The 25,884-nt window shown below is 40.5% G+C and overlaps 2 protein-coding genes across 11 annotated transcripts in view; both read right to left on the bottom strand.

Annotated features, from left to right (window-relative positions):
* Window positions 1-4,809, bottom strand: part of mcf2lb (mcf.2 cell line derived transforming sequence-like b) — a 45,864-nt gene extending 41,055 nt beyond the window's left edge. The window contains exons 1-2 of one of the 3 annotated variants that reach the window (XM_044217394.1): window positions 4,627-4,809; window positions 2,514-3,115 (exon numbers count right to left, since the gene is read on the bottom strand). In XM_044217394.1, coding sequence (XP_044073329.1) covers window positions 2,514-2,592 — 79 coding nt within the window. In that variant the 5' untranslated portion in view covers window positions 2,593-3,115; window positions 4,627-4,809. Of the gene's footprint in view, window positions 1-2,513; window positions 3,116-3,887; window positions 4,299-4,626 lie in introns of those variants that run through there. The other 2 variants (XM_044217396.1, XM_044217395.1) reach the window with 2 other exon arrangements.
* Window positions 4,810-5,863: 1,054 nt separating this feature from the next.
* LOC122885743 (phospholipid-transporting ATPase IH-like) overlaps window positions 5,864-25,884 on the bottom strand; it is a 36,349-nt gene continuing 16,328 nt past the window's right edge. For 2 of the 8 annotated variants that reach the window (XM_044217291.1, XM_044217293.1), the window contains 24 exons: window positions 25,031-25,134; window positions 24,860-24,910; window positions 24,633-24,697; window positions 24,438-24,519; window positions 24,181-24,331; window positions 23,884-24,081; window positions 23,598-23,771; window positions 22,690-22,856; window positions 21,715-21,786; window positions 20,445-20,518; window positions 20,201-20,304; window positions 19,100-19,281; window positions 18,407-18,640; window positions 17,917-18,094; window positions 17,718-17,820; window positions 16,920-17,065; window positions 16,453-16,512; window positions 15,632-15,759; window positions 15,374-15,509; window positions 14,831-14,854; window positions 13,369-13,434; window positions 12,980-13,083; window positions 12,715-12,880; window positions 5,864-8,913 (listed from right to left, as the gene is read on the bottom strand). In XM_044217291.1, coding sequence (XP_044073226.1) covers window positions 8,647-8,913; window positions 12,715-12,880; window positions 12,980-13,083; window positions 13,369-13,434; window positions 14,831-14,854; window positions 15,374-15,509; window positions 15,632-15,759; window positions 16,453-16,512; window positions 16,920-17,065; window positions 17,718-17,820; window positions 17,917-18,094; window positions 18,407-18,640; window positions 19,100-19,281; window positions 20,201-20,304; window positions 20,445-20,518; window positions 21,715-21,786; window positions 22,690-22,856; window positions 23,598-23,771; window positions 23,884-24,081; window positions 24,181-24,331; window positions 24,438-24,519; window positions 24,633-24,697; window positions 24,860-24,910; window positions 25,031-25,134 — 3,036 coding nt within the window. In that variant the 3' untranslated portion in view covers window positions 5,864-8,646. Of the gene's footprint in view, window positions 8,914-9,939; window positions 10,165-11,914; window positions 12,030-12,714; window positions 12,881-12,979; window positions 13,084-13,368; window positions 13,435-14,830; window positions 14,855-15,373; window positions 15,510-15,631; window positions 15,760-16,452; window positions 16,513-16,919; window positions 17,066-17,717; window positions 17,821-17,916; window positions 18,095-18,406; window positions 18,641-19,099; window positions 19,282-20,200; window positions 20,305-20,444; window positions 20,519-21,714; window positions 21,787-22,689; window positions 22,857-23,597; window positions 23,772-23,883; window positions 24,082-24,180; window positions 24,332-24,437; window positions 24,520-24,632; window positions 24,698-24,859; window positions 24,911-25,030; window positions 25,135-25,884 lie in introns of those variants that run through there. The other 6 variants (XM_044217292.1, XM_044217294.1, XM_044217295.1 and 3 more) reach the window with 5 other exon arrangements.

Genomic DNA, 25,884 nt, shown 5'->3' with positions numbered 1-25,884 from the left:
TTGTAACTTGTTCCCTGGAAAACAAAAACGACAGGGGTTCTGTTTTCTGCATTTTATAAACACACTTCCTTTTCAGCTCAGGAGAAGCGAGCAGTTTGATAAATTAGACAATGCAAAATCCTTTTCATCCTCAGTTGACTTTGTTTCCCTGAATCTCTCTTTTCCTCACTCTCCCTTCCTCTCTGCTGTCTTCTGTGATCAGTGTTAGAGTCTCTTCTCTGAGCCGATTACTGCTCTCATCCTCCTGCCACTACACATTTCTGTCACATTTCCCTAAACAAGAGTGCTACCAATGACTGCATATCTGCAAATGTTTAGCATAATGTCACGCACAGAATGCCTGTACATGTAGTAAGAAAAATCTGATAATTTTTTCACCTCATTATTTTATTTCAATCATGTCTAAGTAGAGTGACACAGCTCATAATTCTCCTTCAACGCTGTAGTTTGTTCAGTTTTATTCCTATAGCTTGGGCATAACCATGCCCCCTCCTCTCTCAAGTCCACCCACTCACTACTTTAACCATTTCTGGTGCTAAGGAAGAGAAGATGCAACTACAGTCCACTGTACTGCAGCAAGAGCCTCACCATCATGGAAGATGTAAAAATCATGCAAAGTAAAAAGGGAGTGTGATGACAGTATAAGCATATACTAGACATCATTCATCTTCTTTCCACATACATACTGTAGCTGTACATAAACAGTTGATACAAATACAGCTAAAAAGAATCATGAAAACTACAATACAATTAGGCCTGTCACAATGACTACTTTTGTTAGATGATGATATAGTCCCAGAAAAAATTGCGATAAACGATATTGTCATTTTAAGACCATTTTATGCCACTGATAATAACATAAGGCATATTAATGCAAGTACACCTTTTCAAAAGAGCAATGAACTTTTAAGCTGCCTGAGTCCCGTCCCATGGCAAAACTCAGACAGAGAGCAGACGACAAGAGGACAGAAGCAGCATGACCAGAAATGACATCAAAACGTGTCTCAGGCTCAGCGTAGTTTTTTTCTGTTACATTCGGCTTAGGCACTGTGAAACCCCCCCCCCCCAAAAAAAATGCTCAGCCGTTGTACCCAAGTCTTATAATGTAGGGATAACCCTGCTGTTTATTCTGGCATCATGTTGATGACATTCTTATCCAAATAAACATGCAAGTAAACTGGCAATATCGTACAATTTATGGACATAACCTCGATAAGTTGACTATCGTGACAGCCCAAAATACAATATGACTCATATCATTAAATGAGCAGCTGTGGCTTCTATAAATGAGACCAGCATCACTGACCTCCAATGAAACAATATCATGAAATGAAAGGTGTACTGTGCAAGAGACTGTGCTGTGTGTGTGCGTGTGCATTCATGCTCGTGAGAGTGCTAGCAGTGAGTGGATTAAGGGAGATTTCTATAAATGAATCAAAACAATCACTCATATTTGTGGCATTAGTTTAATAAAGGAGAAAAATCTGTCCTTCAGTCAAGGATGATGAATCATGAGACTGCAGAGCAACATCAGGACATCACATCTACAGTCTGGAAAAAGGCTTCTCATGTCGACTAAAAAGGCTCTGAAATAGCTTTCTTTTCCATGACTGCATGCGTAATGAATTTGCACTGCAATCAGAAATGAAGGGCCTAAAATGTTTCCTTGCAGCAGCTCTGACTATTCAGAGCAAATATGAAAGGCCATGAACATTCACAGTGGAGCAATGCACAAAACACAATAGGACGGACCTGACAGCAAAATCTAAGAAGTGATGCGACTACCTGAAGTGGCAAGTCCATGTTAAGTAATCAGTCCAGGGTTATAGTGGGATAGGTCCGTCTAATATATATATATATATATATATATATATATATATATATATATATATATATATATATATATATATATATATATATATATATATATATATATATATATATATATATATATATATATATATATATATATATATATATATATATATATATATATATATATATATATATATATATATATATATGCACTGTGTCTCCCATTTCTGCCCTCAACACCTCTTCCAATCAAACAAATGCAAATGAATAGGGTGAAGTACTGAGGAAATAGGCCAGTGAGGTACGTTACTGTACTGTAACACAAATCAACCTGTCTGCAGCCTGTGTTTTTGCAAATTTTCCAGACAAATGTACATAAATTACACGTAAGATAAAATTATAATAGAGGAAGCTTTGCATGTGATAACTGGATTCTCTTACTGCATTACGCTATCTGACCGTTGTGTCACAACACCATGCACTACTACTTACTTATTGTCTCCTACTGGATCAAATAATATGAGAAAATATCACATTTTCCACTGCAAGTGTAAACTGTATATGCAGGTCTTGTAACAAACACACAGCTTACTGGCCAAACACCTGCCTAGCTTGAGGCAAAGATAGATAGTCCTTTGTAATCAAGAATACAATGACCAGGCACTATAGTTGGTGTTAAGTGTGTTGTTGTCACCCACCTATGCTTTGGCTGACTGTCCTTAGTCTCTCCAGCAGCTCCCCCAGGGCCATCTCCTCTGTCTTCATCCACAGGATCATCCTCCAGAGGGACAGTGGAAGACCAGCTGCCCAGCCAACAGACACTTTTGCAGGAAGAAGAGACAGCTTGCCTTCTTTTTCCTGAACGGTGCTTCGGAGAGCGGATGATGGTGAAGAGGATGGGAGAGGGGGACTGTTGCAGTGGGAAGCTCAGACGAGCCGAAGGGAAGAGGGCGATGCAGAAGGGTAATTTAGCCCAGGATGTGACTGCCTGGCTGCTGTTGTGTGCGACACACAGATGCTGGAGGAAAGAGATCTTAGAGAGAGGGGGCGTGTGCAGCTCGGAAGCGCTGGGCTGCTTGTGAGAAATGGATGCTTTCGAGGATGGAGAGGATGCTGCAGAGACGGATGAGGGGATGATGCTGAAGCTGCTATGGCAGCTGCACTGACAAGTCCTCCGCAGAGGGATGCAGAGCACAGGACGCCGGTGATGGAGATGGCGAGGAGGTGGCGCAGGAGGCAGCCTCATTCGCACATGCATGCCTCAGCCTTAGCACACATGATGGTGCAAACCTGTGCAGATCTGGCAAACAAGGAGGGGGAGGGGAAGTGAAGGTCAGCATTGCAGTTTCACCCAAACAGCTGATCCAACAGTGACATCCAGTGTGGAGGAATGGCATAACAGCTTTGTCATGGAACATTCTCATCGCAGAAACATACACAGCACTACTGGTCATGCGCCACTGGTTATGCTGCATTGCCACCATGTGACAACACTTGGTTATGACAAAAATGGTTGGGTTACTTTACAAAAAGTGTACATTCCAGTTGCAATTTCACAAGACTGCAACACTTTGGTCTTTTTAAACGAGTAAAGGTTTATGGTCCTTTTGGTAACCCTCATCGCTGTTTATATATAAGGTTTAAACCGTGAACTCAACTGACATTACTAAACATATTAGAGCTTCACTTGCATTGATGCATCCTTGCAAGACCATTATGTCTAAAACACACAACTTAACACAGACCAACAAATTCCAGCAGGTAATATAGACAGAAGAAGATATTCCACACAGGTGTGGGAACCTAAAAAAAATGTCCAGGACATTGTTAAGGATGCTAATCACATGGTATAGAACATTTTTTTTAAGTTGCACCATTTCACATAGTTGGACACTAAGCTACTTGACCCACCAAATGACAGTAGTAAAGTTAAACTATGCAAGATGCTAATTACTATAGCCTATAATCAAATAATGTTTGATTGGCTGCGATGACTGTGTCATCAAAAAATATATACAATTGTTTGATTGCTGCTTTGTCTTGATAAAAGGGATGATAAAAGTGAGGTTTACTTAGTCTATATTCAGAACTGAGGTCAGCAAGAGGCAGTCAGTCCAAAAGGGAGCAGGCTGGAAAAACAGGTGCAGATAGCTGGAGCACAACAGGCCTTTTTCACAGCAGACATTTTGACTTATCTTAGTAGGAAAAGCACAGGTGTTACTAATAACATTAAGAATGGCTCTGTTTTATTCTAGTGTCCCAGACAGTAAGAAATGCCTGTGTGACAGTGAGCCAGCATGCACAATTACCCTGAAACTGAGCAGCTAAAATGAATTCAGCCATGTTAATTTTATTACTTGCACCCGTGTTTTTCCTGCTGTAGGGCTGCCAGTGACAAACTGCATGGACAGAAATGTCAGCGTTTAGAAAATAATAAATTCAACTAATAGAAAGATTTTGTCAATAAAACAGACAGCATATTTAAGGTGATGTATATGAATTATTTGAGGTATTATTGTTCACCCAAACTATTACTAAAATTACTATATTTCTCAATAACCTCTGGTGGTAGTATTTTTTTGTCCACGTTTTGTAGGTTTGTAGATGAATGGAATTTAATTTGTGGTGCTCACAGCATTAAAAAAAAACAACTTAAAATTCAACAGAATCAGTGCCTAAATGGAGCTAAATAAATAATCCACATAACTGATCGTCTACAATTTTCATGTCACGTCTACAATATTCTATTGACGAAACAGTCCATATGAAACAGTGAGGTCAGTTAAAAGTTACCCCGCCAGAGTAACTTACTGGGAAAAATCTGCCTCAAAAAACGTCACTCGAGTCAGCGTCGGTTGGGGCTGAAGAGGTTTAAAAAATGAATAAAATCTCGGGGTGTGGCGTTAGAAAGAAGTGAGTTTACCAGACTGTATGCTCCCCGTCTCTGCTGGAGGCTACATTAGCCGCTTCTAGCACAACACACCTGAATCTCCTAAGCGAACGGTCGGCGGTCGAGTTGCATTGTGGGTAATGTAGGCGCCAGGTTTTGACAAGACGAAAGAATGCATAGAATAAAAAGAAAAATCTCTGGTTCTTGTGCAGAGTTTGAGGTTTGATACTTTTGTTTTTAAACTGTCCATCTTGACAATGTTATACGAGTGCGATGCTAAATCTCTGGAGTAAATTAGACAATCTGACATATTATTTGTGGACCGGTATAGCTACTGAGTGATAAGGGTGATCCATACTACAGATACTACGTCTCGTTTTGAAGATCGATTCAAGGGCAAGTGATCAGGTGACTGGGGAATGGTGGAAACTGACAGACCACTACTGCTGGACAGGCAGGGAATCATAGGGTCTGAAATGACAGGAGAGGTTAGAACTGGCAGTGATGAAATGTAACTAAGTACATTTAGTCATGTACTTTAAGTACAAATTCAAGGTACTTAAGTATTTCTATATTATGCAACTTTATACTTCTACTCCACTAGGCTACATCTCAGAGGCGAATATTGTACTTTTTACTCCACTACATGTGTCTGACAGCTTTATCTACTAGTTATCTTTCAGATTACACATTTTCATACCCTTCCTGTCCAGTGGAAACCATGTATCTCCAAATTTGGTGATTGCGAATTTGAATGTTTCTGAAAAACTGAAGGATAAATGTACTGAAGGATGACTTTATGGTAGTTAGCTCAACCTTAAACAACTACAGCAGTAAAATGCAACATTATCACATTAATTCACCAGTAATAATAATCCAAAAACATTCTATATAATAGTAAAACACTGACAGGGACCATTTTTCTGCAGAATGAGTACTTTCATTTTTGATATTTTAAGTAAATTTTGCTGATAATACTTACATTTCAGTAAGGTTTTGAATGCAGGACTTTTACATGTAGTGGAGTATTTTCATAGTGTGGCATTGATACTTAAGTAAAGGATCTGAATACTTCTTCCACCACTGTGAAAACTGGCAGGCATGGATCATGGCAGAAAGAAGTATAGAAATTATATGATTAATACATTAACATTAACATAGAGGACAAGTGTTTTCACTCTTTATTACAAGCAGAATGACAATACAGTGCTTTGTCCTCATTTGCTACAGACAGGCTGGCAAAAAGTCAACAGGTGAACTTTTTAAAATCTTTATCCAAAAAAAGAAGTAAATTCTCAAAACCTGTTTAGTAATACAAACAGTGCTGTACTGAAGGTATGATATGAAGCGTGCTGCTCAGAGCACAGAAGTCGACGTTTCAGATCTTTGCCAAGCTCAGGAATGACAGGATGAGCACCTGCTGTTCTGCTGATGGACTTAGAAAAAGCAGTTTGACATTCTGATCAGCAGTAGAAGGCTGGTGCGATAAACCCATTAGAGACAGAGGCTGACACCTACAGACAGTCCATTCCTAGTCAAGTTATTTGGTCACTTTTTTTTCTCACCCACTACAATCTTAGAAAAATAACTTGTGAGGAAGAGTGAACACTTATAAACCCCAGTCGACAGACAATATAGACCTTTTTTTTTAAGGGGAAAAACGTATCTGTTGTAGAACAAAGTGCAGTGTGTAGACCTATTGGTAAATCTCTACTGAATCATATAATGTATATGTTGCTCTCATTTTGGTTACAAACTTGAACACACATTCTAACAGAGTTAAAATATAGTATTCTCTCTGGGATACAAAAGTAACAAATATTCATAATGGACAACACAAAAATGACAAGTAGTTGTGAAAAATTGAGCTGTGGAAGGCTCAGCTACCGAACTGTGTTTGAAGAATGACTACAAAGAATTCCCCATTACATCATTAAAGTAAAATAGACCTTACAGCATTATTGTGGTTGTTGTAGGATTGGTATGTGACATGTAGAATATGTCTTGATACAGTATGGCAACAGTACAGTGAGGTGAGACACTGCATAACAAGCACCAAGGCCCTTCTATTAATCTACTGAGGTCAGGATGTTGAGCCCCCAAATCCAAACACTTGAGGAGGCTTGTGGGCTTTGAGTGAAAACTGAAAGAGACAAATCCAGACCTCCAACCAGACTGATAAATCATCTGTGCCCCAGTAAAAAAAATACTGAACACCTGTTATTAAATACATGTTGGCAGATGGTGATGTATATGAAAATAAACTGTATAAACATACAAAAATGCTTCAGAATCTGACATTCAAGACTTCCCGAGTCAGTCACTTGCTGTGCAATACGACAGATATGCTTTGGACAAAGAGGACTTCAGATGTTAGAAATGCAGAAAAGAGGTTCATCCATAATGAGCTACAATCTTCAGCTGGAGGACATGATGGACAAATCAGTTCAACATTCTATTGATTTGATTGTGACATCGCCGATTCAAGTCTCCCGCCTACTTACAACAGACTATATAACACCCCTTCTCACTACAATATATATCAAAAGTTTTTAAGTTACATCCATACATCAACAGTGACTGCCATCAATAATTTTTAGAATACAGAAAAACTCATGGATTAATGCAGCACAGAGAAAAAAACCTTATAATGTGACATGACATTAGCATTCTTACATTAACTTTTGCATAACAGAGCATGGCAGCAAACACACAAGCACAATTCAACAGTGAGGAATAGCAAGTCATTTAGGACATCCATAAATAAAAGACTCCATCGGTCTCAGGCTGTTGCTGTTACCCTACACGGCCACATGGAGGCAGGAGTGGGCACAGTGTGCTCATTGTTAGGAGGAGGAAAAGGTGTCATGATATGGTTCATGATGAATGATGTCTGGGACGAAGGAGGATAAGGAAGAACCGAGAGAGGAACAGATCAGCATGCAGCAGAGAGATCCGACATGCTACACTGGCAGATAAGAAAAACAAATGTCGACATAATCGTGAGGGTAAAAGAAGAGGAAGAAAGAGGAATAATAGACACTGTACCAGACGTGTATGCCCTCTGAACCTCGCTGTTCACTCACTAACATGTTAAACTGACCTAGAAATATAATCCACTAAAAATCTATGAATTAAGGCAGGGTGGCTAGAATACTGCACATCCCTCTTCAGTTTTTCCCCGTTTCTCTCCTTCAGCTGATGGGTGTGTGTGTGTGTGTAAGGCTTTGTAATACACCACTTCTTTATTTTATTTTTTTTTACACCTTTCTCCTTTGGCTCCTAGCCTGCTGCTGTGTGGGTACCTGTAAGGCAAAGGTGTGTCTCATACAAACATACAATAACAGGCAAATTCATGCATACACTCGCACACATGCACACGCACACCTAAAGGGCTGAGCTTGACGGCTGCCCCTTACTTGGCCAGACCACATACTGTACATAAATGTTTTCAACAGACATTTACAAAGAAGCAAAAAGGACATAAAAGTGGAGGAACAGGCAAGAACGTGAGACTGAAAATGAGGACAAGGAATACAAAAAGACTGGACTGTTGACATGTTGAAAGAGGACAGTTCCATAGTGCATGAAACAATGCACCTTCGCACATGGTTCCCCTTTTGTTCTTAGACTTTTTTAAGTAAGACTTTGGGTAGGAACTTTGATAGGACTACACTGAAACAAAAAGATGTTACCAAAGTATGAAGATGAGGCGTGAGGGCTATATTATCTAAAGGGTTTAGTCCACTCAGGTGTAGCCCAAAAAATGCACATGGTGAACTCAGCATGGAGGTTGATGTGTGTGAACATCTTTTGTTTGTATTTTGCTCTATAAATCCTTGATCCTTGAGATGCAGATCTTGGTCGCAGATCGTGGGATGTACTTGAGATTTCAGCCCACGAGATTCACATACAAATAGTTTCAGAGTCTGCGTTTGTGTTCACACGGAGGTCTCCGGCCCTGGAGCGTAGTAGGCAAATCCCGCCCCCGAGAGACGGAGCATGTAAGGGCTGAGAGAGCACAAGTCTGCCCCTGCCGCCAAGTGAGCCAGTAGTTTCTGGGGAAGGGGATCAGACCTGCGGAGCGACAGCGTCTCCACGGCGCCAAGATGGAGGTGAGAGGAGTCCGTACTCGTGCCTATGTAGGATCGACGAGAGGACAGTGGAGTTGACTCGGCCACGCCACCTCGCAACAGCTTCTCATGATCCTACAGAGAGATGGAGGACGCATCATCACAAGAAAATCCAAAACACGGATGTAGAAAAGGAAATCAAAAGAATTGCACCATGCAGATCAAATCACAGAACTTGTGAATGAGAACGGATGTGAGACAGCTTGATGCATAAGATCAAACAGCAGGGTTATATTCAGAAGGTTTAATAGGTTTGTTTTAGATATCCAGATGTTTAGTTTGAATGATTAATGACTGGACCCCTGGATCAAATTCACTGAACAAATTGGACAAAGAAATCCATTAAGTGTGGATACTGGACAGAATTTACTGATCAAAATTCCCATTATGATTAATAGTCATGTTAGATTAAGCATGCTTATGAAATGAAGACAAAATTCACACTTGCTATTCCACCTTCCAACACCAGATGTCATCAGTACTCCTGGCCAAGCTGCCTGGGCAACCTGGATTTTTCCAGATCAGTTTTGTCTGTGACATCAATAATGGACTAGGTAACCTACTAGGGACCTTGCCTAATAAAATATGACCTTGGTTACTAACTACATGTTAATCAAATCTGTATGAACCACTAAAACCTGACAGTCATCTCATATTTCACAACTAAACCTCCTCTGACCCAGAACCTTCAGTTTGAGCCCCCTCAACATTACTTAAAACATCTATCTTAAGCTACAGTCCAGGACCAAAAAGGGAGTCACAACAAGCCTAATACTTGTTGGAGCACACATGACAAGTGGCAATGGATTTTAAGTAGCCTGGGTCTAATAAAGAGAGGATAAAATTTCTCATTTGGCCGCTACCCAGATCAATTTAATTCCCATTCCACATGTGGTGAGAAGCACAGCATACTTTGGAATCAGCACTGCATAGTTAATTGGAGATTGTGATTCCTGAAGTAGGTTTGACAGTTATATAGCCCCCCCAGCCTGAGATATAGCACGCCAGCATGCCCCATGCAGTGCACAGCAGCAGGAAGCATCATAGCAGCAGCATTAAGAATCCGACTCCCCACAGTCAACGCCTTCTGTGTGCTGTTACCATGGTGACCCTAGCCCACCTAGGGGGTGGGGGTGCACTCTAGGGTTTGCTGAGCGGGGTGCTGTGGCTGTTTGACATCATGGAGTCATAGGTCCTAGCAGCTTTTTCCCCAGTGTCTCCCTCAAAGGTCCCATCAGGGTGGAGTGGGTCCCTCTCACTGCTTCCCCCTCTACCAGCAGTGCCAGGAGCCACACAGCCCTCCAGGGCCCCCGCTGTCCTTACCTTCTGTGGATGACGTTAAAGGAAAAGTGGTGATAATGGAATATGTTCAGACCTTGTGTCTTGTATCCTGATATACTCAGTTGCCAGTTTATTAGGCACACCTAGCTAAAACTAGTGCAGTCTAATATAACGGTCCTGCAATAAATCCTCCCTTCATAAAGGTTATAATGTTCAGTTTTTGTGAAACTTTTAGAGAGCTGTTCATCCAAAATGATCATAAAGTTGAATCAGCACCTCTGTAAAACAGTTTCAACAAAAACTGAACATTATAACCTTTATGAAGGTAGGATTTTTTTCAGGACTGTTGTACTAGATTGCAGTAGTTTTAGCTAGGTGTACCTAATAAACTGGCAGCTGAATGTATATCCTACCTGTGTCTAGATTAAGTTGAAGCTGACTATGGTTCACACCTGGCACCTGAATGCAGCTCAAAATTGGTTTCAAGTGACCACTTTTGATAAGATGTCACCTCCCAGCTTACATTGTGAGTGGAAAACTGTGACCACTGCTAAACTGAAAAATGACACATTTTTACTCATCCGTGCAGCTACAGAATAGGATTGGTGTCACTTTTTGGTATCTTACTAAGGATATGGACTTCAATACATTGTTCTGGTTGTTTAGCTTAAACCAATAAACTGTAGCAAATTTTGCACCGGAGCTTTGTCGTTCTCTTTACAATAAGAATTTGACAAGGCAGGCTTTCAGTGCAGTGATGACACATTTACATTTAGTATAGTATATATCTGGTCACTCACATCCCTGACAAACTCTGAATGTGACTTCAGATTAGATCCCAGTGTGGCCTCAGTGCACTCTGGGTTAGGCACAGCTGTATTTACCACTGTCCAATCGTGATCTGATCACCAAGGATGCATTTTAGAGCTAAATTTGCACAGTTCCACAGATCTTTCACAAAATTAGGTTTCCAACTCCACTTTTGGGATTGCAAACGATTTCTGTAAATCAAATTTATCTGTTAGCTAATATGTGGTCTGGAATGGTTTAGTGATGACAACCAATTGGGGAAGAAAGTAAAGATTATTTTCTGGATTCATTGTTTAGTCTATGAAATCTCAGAAAATAGAGAAAATTGCACCTCAATTTTCCCAGAGCCCAAGGTAACGTCTTCAAACGTCTTGTTTTGTCCAACCAAAGTCCAAAACCCAAAACATTAAATTTACAATGATATAAAACAGAAAACAAAAACAGCAAATCCATAGAAGCTGGAGCATTTGGATTTTTGCTTTAAAAATGACTTGAACAACTAATCATTTATCAAAACAGTTGAGACATTTTTGGTCGATTAACTTATCGATTAACTGACTATTCCTTTCAGCTCTACAATAAATAAGAAACATCGAACTGGTGTTTTACATGGAAGAAATTCTGCAAATCCAACTGTTAGCCTAATCTGTTTCTTACAAACATCCATCCAATACATGACAAGGTGACAACATGAAAGACATAATATAAACACGGTATAGTGCATGCAATTTAAATTTCTCAAACAGTAAATATAAAGGACACAAAACACAATAGAAGAGGTGACTTCAAAAATGGCAGAAATAATGTTTAGAAGAAAATGTACATTTCTAACCTGGCTTGCAAACCAAACACTGCGTCACTATTGTCATCAATGCGGCCTAGTAGTTAGTTTCACATTAAGCGAGGTGTTGTGACAGTGATAAGTGGTTTACACTGGGACATGCCACCATGCATACAGGGATGAGGGCTAAAAAGAGAGAGTCACCTCCTCTTCCTGCTCCTCTCTCGTCTCTCTGGGCCAATCAGAAACTCATTCTGCTGGAGGACTGAGAAAGCATGAAGATGGTGGACGGCTCCACAGTAAGGCACGGGCGAGTGGACTGCAGCCCCGAAAGAGCGAGCAAGTGCAGAGTGCAGAGTCACAGGCACACAGGAGCAGTGGGGGGAAACAGGAGAGGAGAGGAGACAGTAAAGAAGAAGGAGGAAAAAGGAGGATAAGGCAGGTGAATAAAAGGAAAAAGGAGAAAGCAACGATGGAGTATGGCGTGAATTTTGATTGTGGTGGTCCATTAGGGTGCAGAGAGAAGGGAGACAAGAGAAGAAAGAGCACAGCAGGAAGAAATCTGTCAGACCTTTCATTCATTTTTGCATTCATGGTGAAGCGTGTTTTACAGGAAGGTGAGGCTAAGCCATAGGGAACAGGAAATCATTCTAAATCACGTTGTTGCTCAAAGCTATTAGGGATGCTAATGGTCTTCCTGGATGATTAATAGAGTGGAATAGATTTCCCGCTTACTCATATGGTTTATTACAGTCAACATATTAAGTATCAGCTAGGATTTGAGAGAATTCTACTTACTATATCAGGTAATTTCAGTTTGTGAACTGAAATGTACTGCAAAAAGGCACAATTTTAATTTTCTTAAAAATGGGAAAGCATTAATTAGTCATTGGTTAATGGTTTTAGCAAAGCATTTAGTTAACACAATCAGAAGTTACTACAGGAAAACAAGAACAAGACAATTTAAAAGCTTCAGTTTCACTGAGTTGGTGCCAAGACCTTACCTGTGCACGTTCGGTGGCTGTGGGACATATGGTCCTGCAGAGGACCTTCTTGATGACATCTGGCAGCAAGCTGACCGTAATAAGCAGGATGATGCTGAGCCAGGCAGGACCACTAGACAGCATCTGCATGAACACGTAGTACATCCTCTGGTAGTTCAGGAAGGGCCTGAGCAGCATCCGGAAAGACAGAAAACAGTCTGTTTTTCAGAAATGTCCTAATCAACATAAAGGTTACAGATTCTAGAAAAAACAAAACATATTATACCAAATGATGCCTCCCCAGAGAAGAGAGAAAATAATGTAGAAAAGTAGTGAGCCCCAGATGACAAAGTGATTAATCCAGGTCCAGTGGTGTGTGTCCAAGGCAAGCTGAAACAAACAGAATATATACATAGTCAACACTCCACCAGTCAATGAAGTCAATGTCTTTTCCTTTAGGGTTTACTGATGTGCACACTGAGTGGCCAGTGTAGCCAGTCATTTATGTGACATGCTAGTTAACATGTGTGCTGCAAGCTTGTCCATGCATATGATTAGGCACACAAGCAATGGTAATGAACTAATTTAAATGGAGGGATTATGCAATACAATAGACACGAGTGTTTCTTATCCCCCCCCCGCGCATTTAATTTCTGGAGACATGTGCTCACACACCTTGAGCGTCACAGTGAACACCAGCACAGTAAAGACGAGAGTCCCGAAGGTCCAGTTCCCAAACATCTGCGAGGGAAGAGAGGAAGAAGAGGGTTAATGGCCACATCAATCACACACCCCTACCATGGATTAGTGAACATCCTGTGGTTTTACAGTGCATTTATGGAGCACAAAAAACAGACACCATCACATCATATCTGATGGGGTGACAGGTGATCTGTTTGGAAAAGAGTATTGGGGCCAATAAGCTAAGAATAGTTTCACTTCACCTTTTAGCATCCACATTTTTCTAGCTGCTGAAATCCTAGAAAGGTTTCGGCAGAAAGGTTTAAACAGATGGAATGAGAGTTGGGAGGGAGAGACTGAAAGAGGGAGGAGGGTGGAGGGAGAGAGCGATCAAGACGAAGAAACTGGGGAATTTATGTAATAACCACAGCAGGAACCAGTGCACCTATCTTTGGTAGAATTCTTTCATTTATTAATCCTTTCCTTTGTGGATGAGAAAAATCGGGAGAACTTTCATTTTAAACCCTTTTTAAAACCTGTTTGTTTGTCAACAGTAGGCAAAGAGTACAGGATGAAAATAGTCCAGCCACCCCCTGGATGCTGGAGCAGTGAAATTAAAAACCAACCAACCCCAAGAACTGCTACCAAAAATACATGGACATACAAATACACACACACACGAATGTACAAACACATTAGACAAAACAACAAACAGATGTTTGGAACTTAAAGGGACAGTTCACCCCAAAATCAAAAACACATATTTTCCTCTTACCTGTAGTGCTATTTATCCATCTAGATTTGTTGTGAGCAGTTTCATGTAGGAACTATTTTCTTTCTACCGATAGTTCCTACATGAAGCTGCTCACAACAAGGTCTGTTGATTATCTTGAGTAACTGGGTCATGATTTCTGGAAAGAGACAATGCTGTTGTTGTTTTTCAAATGTATTTCTTTGGCGCTTTGAGCACCACAAGCCGAGTGCCATTTAGTTCCATTTTATTTAAAAAATGCAGACATCTCTACGGCCGATATCGCCAAAACTCAGCAACTCACACCAAAACAATCTTGATGGATAAATAGCACTACAAATAAGAGTAAAAATATGTATTTTTGATTTTGGAGTGAAGTGTCCCTTTAATCTATAGCACATACTAGCATTACTCTATTTACTACCACAAGGAAACACAAGGATAATGTGGGGGAGCAACTAAGGTTTCTACTATGTCAGTGGAGTTGTTAAGATCAGGTACTGTGTAGGATTCAGGGCTTTACCGAGTTAGGGGAATAATGGAGCACTAGAAAGCTACACATCCAAATGAAAGTGCATGGATGATGTGACGGATGAAACTGGATGAAACTGGATGAAACGGTCAAACTGAAAGCTTAAACGGTACGACAGGAACTAAAAAAGCGTGAAAGACAGAGAGAGCTGACAGGGAGGGAGACAGGCTTACCATCTGTGTGTTGGTGGTCATAAGCTGAGGAGGAAGAAGAAGAAGAAGATAAAGAAGAGGAGCAAAATAAAGAGAGGAAGCAGAGAGAAGGAGGGGGAAGAAAAGAGAAAGGAATCAGGACAAAGGGTAAAATGAATTTCAGGATGTTTCAACTTAAAAAACAGGACCAAAGGCAATCGAAAACAGTTGACATGATACAAATTAACAATACAGAGAAAGATGCTATTGCGTTGTCGATATGAATGGATATCCAATGTTGCTGACCAATTAGGGGGGCCTGGGACAGAAACCTTACTGTTACAGATCCATAATAACAAAAACATGACCACAAAGTCATCCTGTAACACTTAACTCCTCTTTCATGAGAATCCAATGGAGATGGATGAGTGTTCATAAAGAAAGCACTAACTTTGTGTCCATTATCCTCTTTTAATTTCCCTAACACCCCGAACACCCCACAACGTGCCATTACTGTTCGATTTCTACTCGTTTCACAAAATGACTGATCTCACTGCCTCTGTTGACATAGAGACAGAGGCTCACCTGGCCATTGCTGGTGAAGGTGGTGTTGTCAAACAGGAAGTAGGCACCAAAGAAGAAGATAACAGCATCAAACACACCCAGGCATGTCCAATACAGGAAGACAGGCCAGCGAAGGAGGGAGTTCTTTGCTATGTCCCTAAGAAAGACGGCAGAAAAAAAGAACAGTTGAGCAAAAGCAACAAACACTGTATCATTAAAGTAATCGATACAAATAATTTTTTTTCAGCAGAACTGCTCCGACATTTTCTTCGACCTCACCTGTACAAAGAGGGCTCTTTCTTGAGTGTCTCCATGGTGACGTGCTGCTCAAATAGGCTGTAGAGTAGGATGGGGAGTGAGGTGAAGCTGATGTTGTACAACGTCAAATAGGCGGTGTCGTACAGAGGCTGCAGAGGGAAAAAGACAATACAGACGGCATCAGACATCTGGAACTGAAAGACCATCTTTTTTGGCCATATGGGGGCAACAGAACAAGAACAATCATGAACAAGTTTGCAAATACAGCAGACATTGGTGCAATATTAGCTGTCATTTAGAATTATGGTTGTGGCTATTTGGCCATTGTTTGTCCAAAATTCAGTCTCCTTTTAGCTCTTTTTTGGTCTCCACCAACTTCTGAGAAAAATCTCTGGTCCTTCAGCTGCTAGATGTTCTGCTTTGTGACCAGCTAGTTGCTAACTAACACCCATTAGGTGCTGGGCAGGTACCGTGAAGTGGGTTTATTAGAGCGATCTGCTCCAACTGGAAGCAAGATTGATGAGAATGGAGTTTGCGGGCTATAAAATCAAAATTATGAGCTAAAAGAGGTGAAAATGCTCAGTAGAGCTGAGATGCAGAGTAACGTGATGACTATCTGTGGGTTCATCTCTACGAGCAACACCTTTCACATTACACATAGTCATTTGATCCATTGTTAACATGAAAATATTAATGAATGCAGCATTAAAAGTAAACATTAAAAAGCATTTATTACTATATGAAGCTAATTTAGTGCATAACACTGAGGATATGTAATGACAATGTACATCCTACACTGTGTGATTGCAGACTGTAGCCCCAAAACAGTAAAAACTATTTACCTGCTGGGAAAACCCACAGAAGAACTGATACAGGAACTGAGGGAAGATGAAGCATACATTCTGGAAAGATTTAAGAGGAAAAAAAAAACAACAAATGGAGAAAGTGATAAGCTTGTGACAAGTAAATGTGAAGAGATTTGAAGAATCTAAAAATGCTACTATCTACACATTTCTGTTTATGCAGACATTGTGTGCTATAAGCTCACTGAGTGGGCCGCAAAGAGATGGCCTGCCAAAAGGAAAAAATGAATCAATTGGCAGGGCACTGCTTGCTGTGGATGCCGCCCACACTGATCATCGTAGCCATGAATCCAGGAGAGAATGTTGCAACAGGGATTCATGAATCTGGTAATCTGTCAGAGTAGCTGCAAAATCTGGTTTTTTGGATCTCAGTGTTTCACTGGGAATTACGATAAAGTAATTAAAATGTGTGAGCCAGTGGAGTACACAAGGCATTTGTCTTGTACCTTGTAGAAGAAGTACTGAACAAGTTCAGCGATCCGGATGTAATAGTAGTGGCCATGAACAAGTAGCATCTTCTTCAGGTGTTTGAACTTCGGGATGGCATAGTCACTGTTCCTTGCTGCCTGTCGGCCTTCTTTACCCATGATGCCTTTAGGGAAAAAAAAAAGAGGTTGGTTACATATAATCTGATTAGAAATGTAACACAGCCATGTGTGTAACACAAGAAGGGGGTTTTCACCCCTAAATATAGCGACTAGAACCCAACTAATATACAGTATATAGGTGAGCCTGTATTGGCTTATCACAAACATATTGGATCGCTTTAATTGTTCACAGATACACAAAAAGAAATCTAGTGTATACATGTTTTATTGGCGGAGTTTGTAGGTATATGTGACATTTATTAAAATCAAGTTTAATATTTATCAGTTATAATTATTTAATTTAAAGTTAGGTTTTCTTTTCAAACTGAACAAATATATTATATTTACTGTTGCTATGATCTTTGATAATAAAAGTTTACTGACAAATGTTAAACATCATGCCTCAGTACATATCTGTCACAACTGATCACCAAATTTGAGGGATTTTTGCCAAAAATGTTTGTATACATTATGTTTGTGTAAAAAAACAAACAAACATTGACCCATACATCTTCATCAGATTTGTTTTACTCTCAAATATCAATATCAGTATAGGCTTTAAAAATCAACTTGGGCTGTAATAGAAACAGTGTCTTTCATATTTTAATGGATGATTTAGCAAATTAGCCACAAACTACAGTGGTGAAATGAGCTCACCAATGCCCACATGTGCTTCCAAGATCATGCTGACATCGTTGGCTCCATCGCCGATGGCGAGGGTTATGGGGTGCTCCTTGGAAGCTTTAATTAGCTTCACAATCTGCAGAAACAAAAATCCAATTTCCGTCACTACCACCGTTTGTCATTTAAGAATGTGCCTGCAGTATATTTGTAAAGTCAAGTGCAGTTCTCTCACCTGTGCTTTCTGCAGTGGTGCCATGCGACAGCAGAGCACAGCGCTACAGTTGCGACAGATCTCTAGAAAGATCTCTCTGTAGTTGCTGGGCCCGGCACGCTCCTGGTTGGGCTTTAGTACTGCGGACAGAGTGGCCCCGTCGATGATCAGACCAAAATCGAGGCAGTCTACTGACAACCTGGAACAAAATATCACAGACTGATCAACAAGGAGCTTTTCATGCAACCACGCAAGCATGCTTTTTCTTGTCTTACATTTTAGTAAATTGTATATTTGTGGGTTTTGGTCTGCTGGTTGGACAAAACGAGACATTTGAGGATGTCACCTTGGATTCTAAGAAATTGTGAGGGACATTTCTTTTTACTGTTTTCTGATGTTGTGTAAACCAAATGATTAATTAAGAATATAATCTGCAGATAAATCGATAATGAAAATAAACGTTAGTTGCAGTCCTAAAATACTGTAGATATACACGTGCATTATCTCATACCCAGAAATAGAGCGTTGTCTGAGAACGGTCCTGTTTAGTTCAAACAGAACATCATGCAGACTCTGCTCTTCTGTGCGTTTCTTGGTCAGCTCCAGGATCTGGGTGCTGCGACGGAACAGCTTACTGGCATAGCAGGTAGCCGCTGCCGTCTCCATCTTGTCCCCTGTCAGGACCCAAACTTTCATTCCAGCCTTGTGCAGTGACTCAATGGTGTCTGCAGCTTTCTCCTGGAGCCTGCACATCAATAAGTCGATAAGTGTTTCAGCCTCCAGTGGGGTAGGTAAAAGCATCCATCAAAACTTCATCAATCAATTACCAACTGGTGATAACTTATCAATGCATGACCACCCCTGTCCCTGCCCGTCACCATTTTATCTACTAGGAAGTCAAACTGTCAGGCAGCTGATTGATCAGTTAGGGAAAACTACCTTTGCAGGTCAATACTGAAGTCTACCTTGTTGGAGCACAAAACATCTCATATTGTGACAGAGCAGAAAATAAAATGGAAAAAGGAAACAAATATCACAGCAGTAATCAGTATTAATGGTAAGTCACCTATAAGAGCTCAGACTGAATATTTTATGCCCTCATGAGTCATTACAATACTTTGAAGACGACTTCATGACTCATTAATCTTCGAAGGGAAGGGAAGGGAATCTTTCCCTTCTGCTCTCTATCTCCATGACAACCAACCTGTCCTCCACTGCCGTAGCGCCCAAAAGCACAAAGTCCCTCTCAATGATGTCATAGGCCTGCGCCAGCCTCTGCTCCCTGTCCTGCAGGGCCAGCTTGGCTTCGTTCAGGTGATGACACGCCTCCTCATATTCGGACTCTGACAGCCTTCGATAGGCAACACACAGAGTCCGCAGCCCCTCCTGTGTTAAAGTGAAGAAGAGAGAGGTGGAGAGGGATTGGAGTTGTGATTTTAATATGTAGCTATCGTAGATGTTATCTGATGTCATGTGATCCAATGTGAGTTTGCTTAAGTGCGAACAAGGTCAAACAAGGTTTGGAAAGGACAATACCAATACTTTTCGACTTAACTGATTTTTGTTTGACTACTTAAGAGCAGCAAACAAGCTTTTATAGTGAACGTGTACACATCCAGCAGACACACAGCAACATTAGTATTCATTTGGAGTCGTGTTTCCGTCCAAATGACACATTTTAAGTCCAACTTTTATTCTCCTTTTAGCTCTACTTTGGTTTCCAAAACTCCTGAGAGAAATATCTGGCTTTTTAGATGCTAAATGCTCCACTATGTTCACCAACAAGTCGCTAACTTTCTCTGTCTGTCGTTTGGTGCTGGGCCAAAACAGAAAAGTTGTGGCTAGTAAAACCAAATCAATGAGCTGAAAGATGCTAAATGCTGCGTAGAGCTGAGGGGAACTGCAGAGTTGGGTGTTAATTATCTACAGACAAAACAAATTGCCCCTTTTCACATTACACATAAGTAATTTATCTATTGTTAATATAAAAATACAGATTTCTATATTAAGCATCTGTTAAGAGACATTTTGATCTGATTGGAAAATTCAAATTTAACATAACTTTAAATTGAACTTTTTACGTACTCAGTGTTTTGCTAAATTTAATTCTTGGCAGGATCATTTAAGCCATCATGGGTCACGGAACCTCTTTTATGAACCTTGTATTTATGAAATTCTTTTACATGAGATAGAAGCTTATAAGGATACATTACTGTCCTTTCACTGAATGATATTTATGCCAAAACTGGCCTGATACAATGTCTCAACCTATTATATACCTGTACTGGTAATACTGTGCACTTACTACGGCATTCTGCTCCACCCGGGCTTTCACCTGCTCCACCTTCCCAGACACCACCCTAGGAAAAATGGACGAGTCTGCCCCCTTACAAAACAGTAGGTACTCTCCTGAGATTCCACAAACACACAAAGACAAAAAAACATTTCAGACAAACTGCAAGAACAATCTAGTGTATGATCATGGATTTATAAAATGTATTAACATAGCACTGATAACTGTTTCACTTCTGTGTATGAGTACATCTTACCTGAGCTTGACTTGACTATGACGCTCATTCTCCTCCTGACAGAGTCAAAGTTCAGTACATGGAGCAGCTCAAACCTGAAGGAGAGACATGAAGGGCTTGGCATAAAGGGGGTTCTCTTTGTTAACTTTCTAATTTCTGTTCAGATTTTCATTAATCTTCTTTAGTGGGTTTTTCCACTCTTGCAAGTCTTGCAAATTAAGTAAAATTACTCCACTTCAGACCAACTCAGTTCTCTTTGCACATTATCTTTTTTTTTTTGTTTTTTTTTTGACCAAGATCTTTTTTTAACTGTTCATACATTTTTGGTGAGTACCCACTCTGCATTTTGTTCATGCTTCTGTCTATTTAAAGGTCTGTACTGTAACTGTTACAGACCCTGATGTGTTAATGTGACAAAGAAGGTAATATTAAAACAGAAAGTAAAACAGGTAATTCCAGGGTTTGATCAGGCTTTTCAAGGGTGCCTTGGCAAATAGTGACTTCAAGAGACACCTTCATTATTAATCTGCATACAATGATAATTAGTAATTTTATACTATAATTCCTACAGTCACTTCAAGTGCCTCTTGCAGTGCCACCACACCCACTTCTAACTGAATGATCCCCTTTTATATTTCTAGTTGTGAGAATTGTAGGTGATCCTTAAACTTCTTAATATGCAAAATGTAATTCAAATGAAGTGAATCTCAGACTGAGGTTTGAGATTAGTGTTGAGCACATTTTAGACTAGCTGTGTAGTCTGTTAAAAAGGCCCAAAACATTCAGATTCCCTATAAATGGTATAAAAAAACATCAAGTGTGAGAAAACTCAAACATTTTGCCTTCCTATTCCCTCCATAGTCTTCATATCTGCTGGATGCATCCCCCTCCCCCACCCCCCTCCCCCTCCCCTGCTTCCTTAAAATAGCTCACTATTGACAGGCCACTGCAGAGAGTGATGGAGAGAAAGGATGGTTACATGAACACTTCCAACAGATGAAAACATTAGAAACTTTCCACAAAACCACTCTTTAATAGAATCTTGCTGCCTTTCATTCTTACAGATTGGTTGGAGCATTTTGATCTGATTGAGAAGTTTCTAAAAACAAGCTTCTGCCCACTCTTTTGTGGTTGTAGTTGTTTGCAACCTCTGTTGAACATGACATATGTCAACACAATCCCAGAGCCATATCTCTCCAGGCAGCTGACGTATGACCACAACTCCATCAACTGAATTACTCCTATTTTATCTCCTGTGGTGTAACCACAACAGAGCAGTTAACAGACCAACCTTTCAATCTCATCATCTTTGTTGAGGATCTCCATGTAGCTGTCTTTCAGTCTCAGATAGGTGTAACCCAGCCTGGCAACGAGAGTGAGGGAAAGGATTCATTTAAGTCTGACAGAAAGTATCCATATACACTATGCAATATTACTCACTTGTATCACATTTAGAAAGGCTAAAGGTGTTGTGACGCATTAAGCGCAACCTGACCTTACACATACACTTTCTACAGTCTACTACATCTGTGAAAGCAATATATGAGAGCAACACCCTGTGATTTGGCATGTTGGACCATGTGTCTTACATATGTGTAAGGCCATGTGCAGACCAAAAATAGCAATGTGTTAAAAAAAAAGTCTTTGTTGGTGTGGGCATGTTGCTCCAGGTACCAGTGAGAAGCTGAAATACAAGCCAGGAAGTCTAGTTTGAATACTACAGCCATGAAGTTTACAGCACATGTGATGCCAAAACACTACACAATGGTTTATAATGCTATGAGACAGCATTTTACAACTGTGGAGAGTTTTCCCAGCAGCAATCATTTGCTTTGTGTTGCCAGGTGATGTTGCATTGCTTTGCAGGAAAAGTTGAGCCTGGTTCTTTTGTTGGCTGACCCTGTGTTTTTTTGGCAGGATCTCTTTGCAATGGGCCAACCAACGTAATGGTTGGCACAGCAGCAGAACATCACCAGGGAAGACACCAAGTTTTTGCTAATGTGTGTGTTTGTGCGTGAGACTTCAGACAGTGATTGACTGCAGAGGACTTCTAACCAAATATCTATCCATGTCCCCTTAAATTGGGGGGACTATGAATATAAAGGGCTGCAGTTCTGATGCAAATGTAAACACCCACAAATTGAAGCTGAAAGTCAGAGCTCTTTGTATTTCAAATCCATTGTGTGAGAGTGCAGAGCCAACACAACAAAAAGAGACGCTGCCCTATTACTTAAGGACTGCAAAGTAATTTGAAAAATTGTGTTACCTTTTCATTCCCTCCACCAAAGCCACCTCATCTGGCGAGGAGGAGATGTAGAAGGAGGTGGGCCGGCCCTGGTGGATGCCCCTCTTGATGCCATCCACCGTCTCCTCCTCCTTCACCTGCACCGTGTGACACAGACACAGCGCCCGGAAAAACAGATCCTCGTGTTCCTACAGACACAAAGCCATACATTATAATCCTTTGTCCTTTGTATCCTTTTTTTTTTTTTTTTAAATGAATGCAACAGTTATGTTGATTTCAAAAGGTGCATCATTGAAATTAAATACAAAAGCTCAGAACTTCTTTAGAGGCACAAATGTGGTTTTCCCAACATTTTCCATTAAAAAAAATAGTAATCCTGAAGTTCCTCACCATTTTACAGACATGTTTGGTGCTACTTAGTCATTGCTGAATTATTTTTGAACTACATTTTCCAGAATTACATAGCAGTAAAGCTGCATATCCCTGAAATCTTTTTTCTAAAGTTTTCTGCACATTTAAGTTTTAGCAGGGAGTGCTCTTCTGGTTATCTGTGGTGGCTATCACTGCTCATGCTGACTACACAATTTTTCTTCTATTAAATCTAAACAAATCACTGTTGCCACTGCCAGAAATGCAAGGCTCATCACTTTTCTGTGTACCACATGGGACTTTTTTTCCCCATGTAAGACACAGCAAACACTTAGGGGTTACAAAGAAAATGTGAAAGTTTTCATGAACTGGATACAGACTGTATCATTACTGTGTTTATCAGAAATGGAAATGAGCAAAATAGACATTTGTTTATATCACAATTTAATAGTCCTTTTGCCTGAAAACGTAACACGTTTTCTTTACTCTTGTCTCCATCACTATTCAGTAGCAGAGTTATCACAGCCAAGAGTCTATTCAGGCTAGATTTAGATACTTACTCTCCTGTATCCTCCAGGTGAGGAATCAATCATGTCTATACTGGAGGCAGCGCTGAGGATTTGGCCATTGCAGATGGCATGCGGGATGTAGACGTTCCCATCGACACAGCATTCAATAAATTCCATGTTGTTCTCAGTCAGAGTGCCTGTCTTATCAGTAAACACATACTCCACCTGGGAGGGAAGGAAGAGAAAGGGGTAAGGGCACGTTTGCAAATAGTTTAACTGCAGATACTGTATGCAAATGTCTGTGAGTGTGTGTGTGTGTGTGTGCGCGCTCATGTACCTGCCCCAGCTCTTCATTCAGGTCGGAGGTGTTGACCTGAGCCCCCTCTCCCAGCTCTTCGTCGAACATTTCCTCATCCCAGGTGATGAAATAGGAGCCCAGGAATTTCTGCATCTCCACCGTCACGTACATAGACACTGGGATGATGTAATTAAATAAGACCATGAAGGCCAGGAAGTCTGTGAATGCGCGGATCACCTGAAGTAGGGAGGAAGAAAAACAACAGCTATGAAGTTTTAGGTAAATGAGATTTGGGACTGGGTGTCAAGTTTTTAAGTTAGAGGTTGATGAACAGACCACATGGCGCTGACGCTCGTTTTCAGTCCTGTGGTTGTACCAGGGCTCGTCTCGGTCAGGAGACCACTGCCAAGCGTATTTTAGAACAGTGTTGATCACCGCTTTACTGATCAAGATGCACAGATACACTACTAGAAATGCATTCATTGACCTGCAGGGAGACAAGAGTAAAAGATCAGGAAGAGGAAACAGGTACCAATCCTCACAAAACGATTCTTAAATCTAAATCATGCAGTGAAAGGAGTAGGGAATCATACTTTTCTACAGCGGAGCGTTTTTGTGATTTAGACTGGTAATTAAGTGCCATCTTGGTGTCCATACCAGTGTAGACTGCAACAGCTGAGGGGAGAGAAAACACTAAGTTATCAAGACAGTAATGCCTTTCCTCTAACTTTTCTCAAACATGACACCATTCAAGAGACACTAAACAGAGTGAATCCGCATGTTTCTACCGTAAATATGTTGTGTGTTCTTCAGTGTGGCTCCTCTAAGGAGCAAGTTCTCAGCCCCAAGTGGTCTGCAAGAATGAAACAGATTCCTTGAATGTCTTTATTTCAGGAACACCATTAAAGACATTTGATTAAATAAGAAAAAGGAGTTGGCCTTGTCAATAAACGATATACCCCAAACACTAAAGGTATCAAAAATGTACCTGCCTGCAAAGAAACACTACACTCACCTAGCCACAGGCTCCTCATTGTCCTTGTAAATATTGATGCGTCCCACAAATCTGCAAAAATAGTCATGGCAAAATAAATCAAGAGAAACAACAAGGGAAGATCTACTACTAAAAGGTTGTAGCTGATAATATATGTACAAAGATGTATCAGTGAGCGTCTGTCACACTCACTTGTAGAGGTCAGGCTGTGGCTGTTCACATTCAATAGTGGCATGTAGCGAATCCACCTCCCGCTCTGTTCTAAAGGCCATGGTATCTTGTACAGCATAATAGGTCTGAGATAGAAAGGTGGAGGAAGGGGGAAGACGAAGAAGAAGACAACAGAGGAAAATGTCACCCACAGTCACTAATGAGAGCAGGGTTCATTTGACTCTTCAGCCTGGCTTTCAGCAGATATTCTAAATGACTGGGAGAGCCAGGGAGGTGAGCTGTTATAGACCGCTCCCTGGGTTAGCAGACGACAGCATGCTGGGATGGTAGGCACATCAGGGGGTCACCCCGCGGGCATGTATGAGGAGGGTGGGTGGGTGGAGTACTCTATGCTACGCTGTGGGATGTGTGTGTGTGATTTTGTGTGGTCAGCCATGCATATGGTCGTGTGAGTGACATCAATGAACATCAGAGAAGAATGAGGTCACCTTCATCATTATGCATTTGTGTGTCTGTGCTGATTGATAAGTATATGGCTGCAACTAACAATTATTTTCATTACTGATTAATCTGCTGATTATTTTCTCGATTAATCGTTGCTGTAGCACAGTTTACTTAAGCCTTAGGTGACGTCTTCAAATTGTCTTGTCTGAATAACAGTCTAAAACCAAAGATATTCAGTTTCCTATCACATTTGACAAAGAAAAGCACCCGATTCTCACATTTGAGAAGGTGGAACTAGGAAATGTTTGATATTTTTGCTTAAAAAAAGGACCTAAATGATGAATAAATTTAGAGCTGAAAAAATTTGTTGATTAATTAATTACTTAATTTTTCAAGTAAAAATGCCTTTCTAGCTTCTAGCTTTGCTTGGT

Source organism: Siniperca chuatsi, linkage group LG12, assembly GCF_020085105.1.
Source record: "Siniperca chuatsi isolate FFG_IHB_CAS linkage group LG12, ASM2008510v1, whole genome shotgun sequence".
NCBI lineage: Eukaryota > Metazoa > Chordata > Actinopteri > Centrarchiformes > Sinipercidae > Siniperca > Siniperca chuatsi.
The sequence above is the reverse complement of the archived record's forward strand: the minus strand, read 5'-3'. Positions and strand labels throughout refer to the sequence as shown.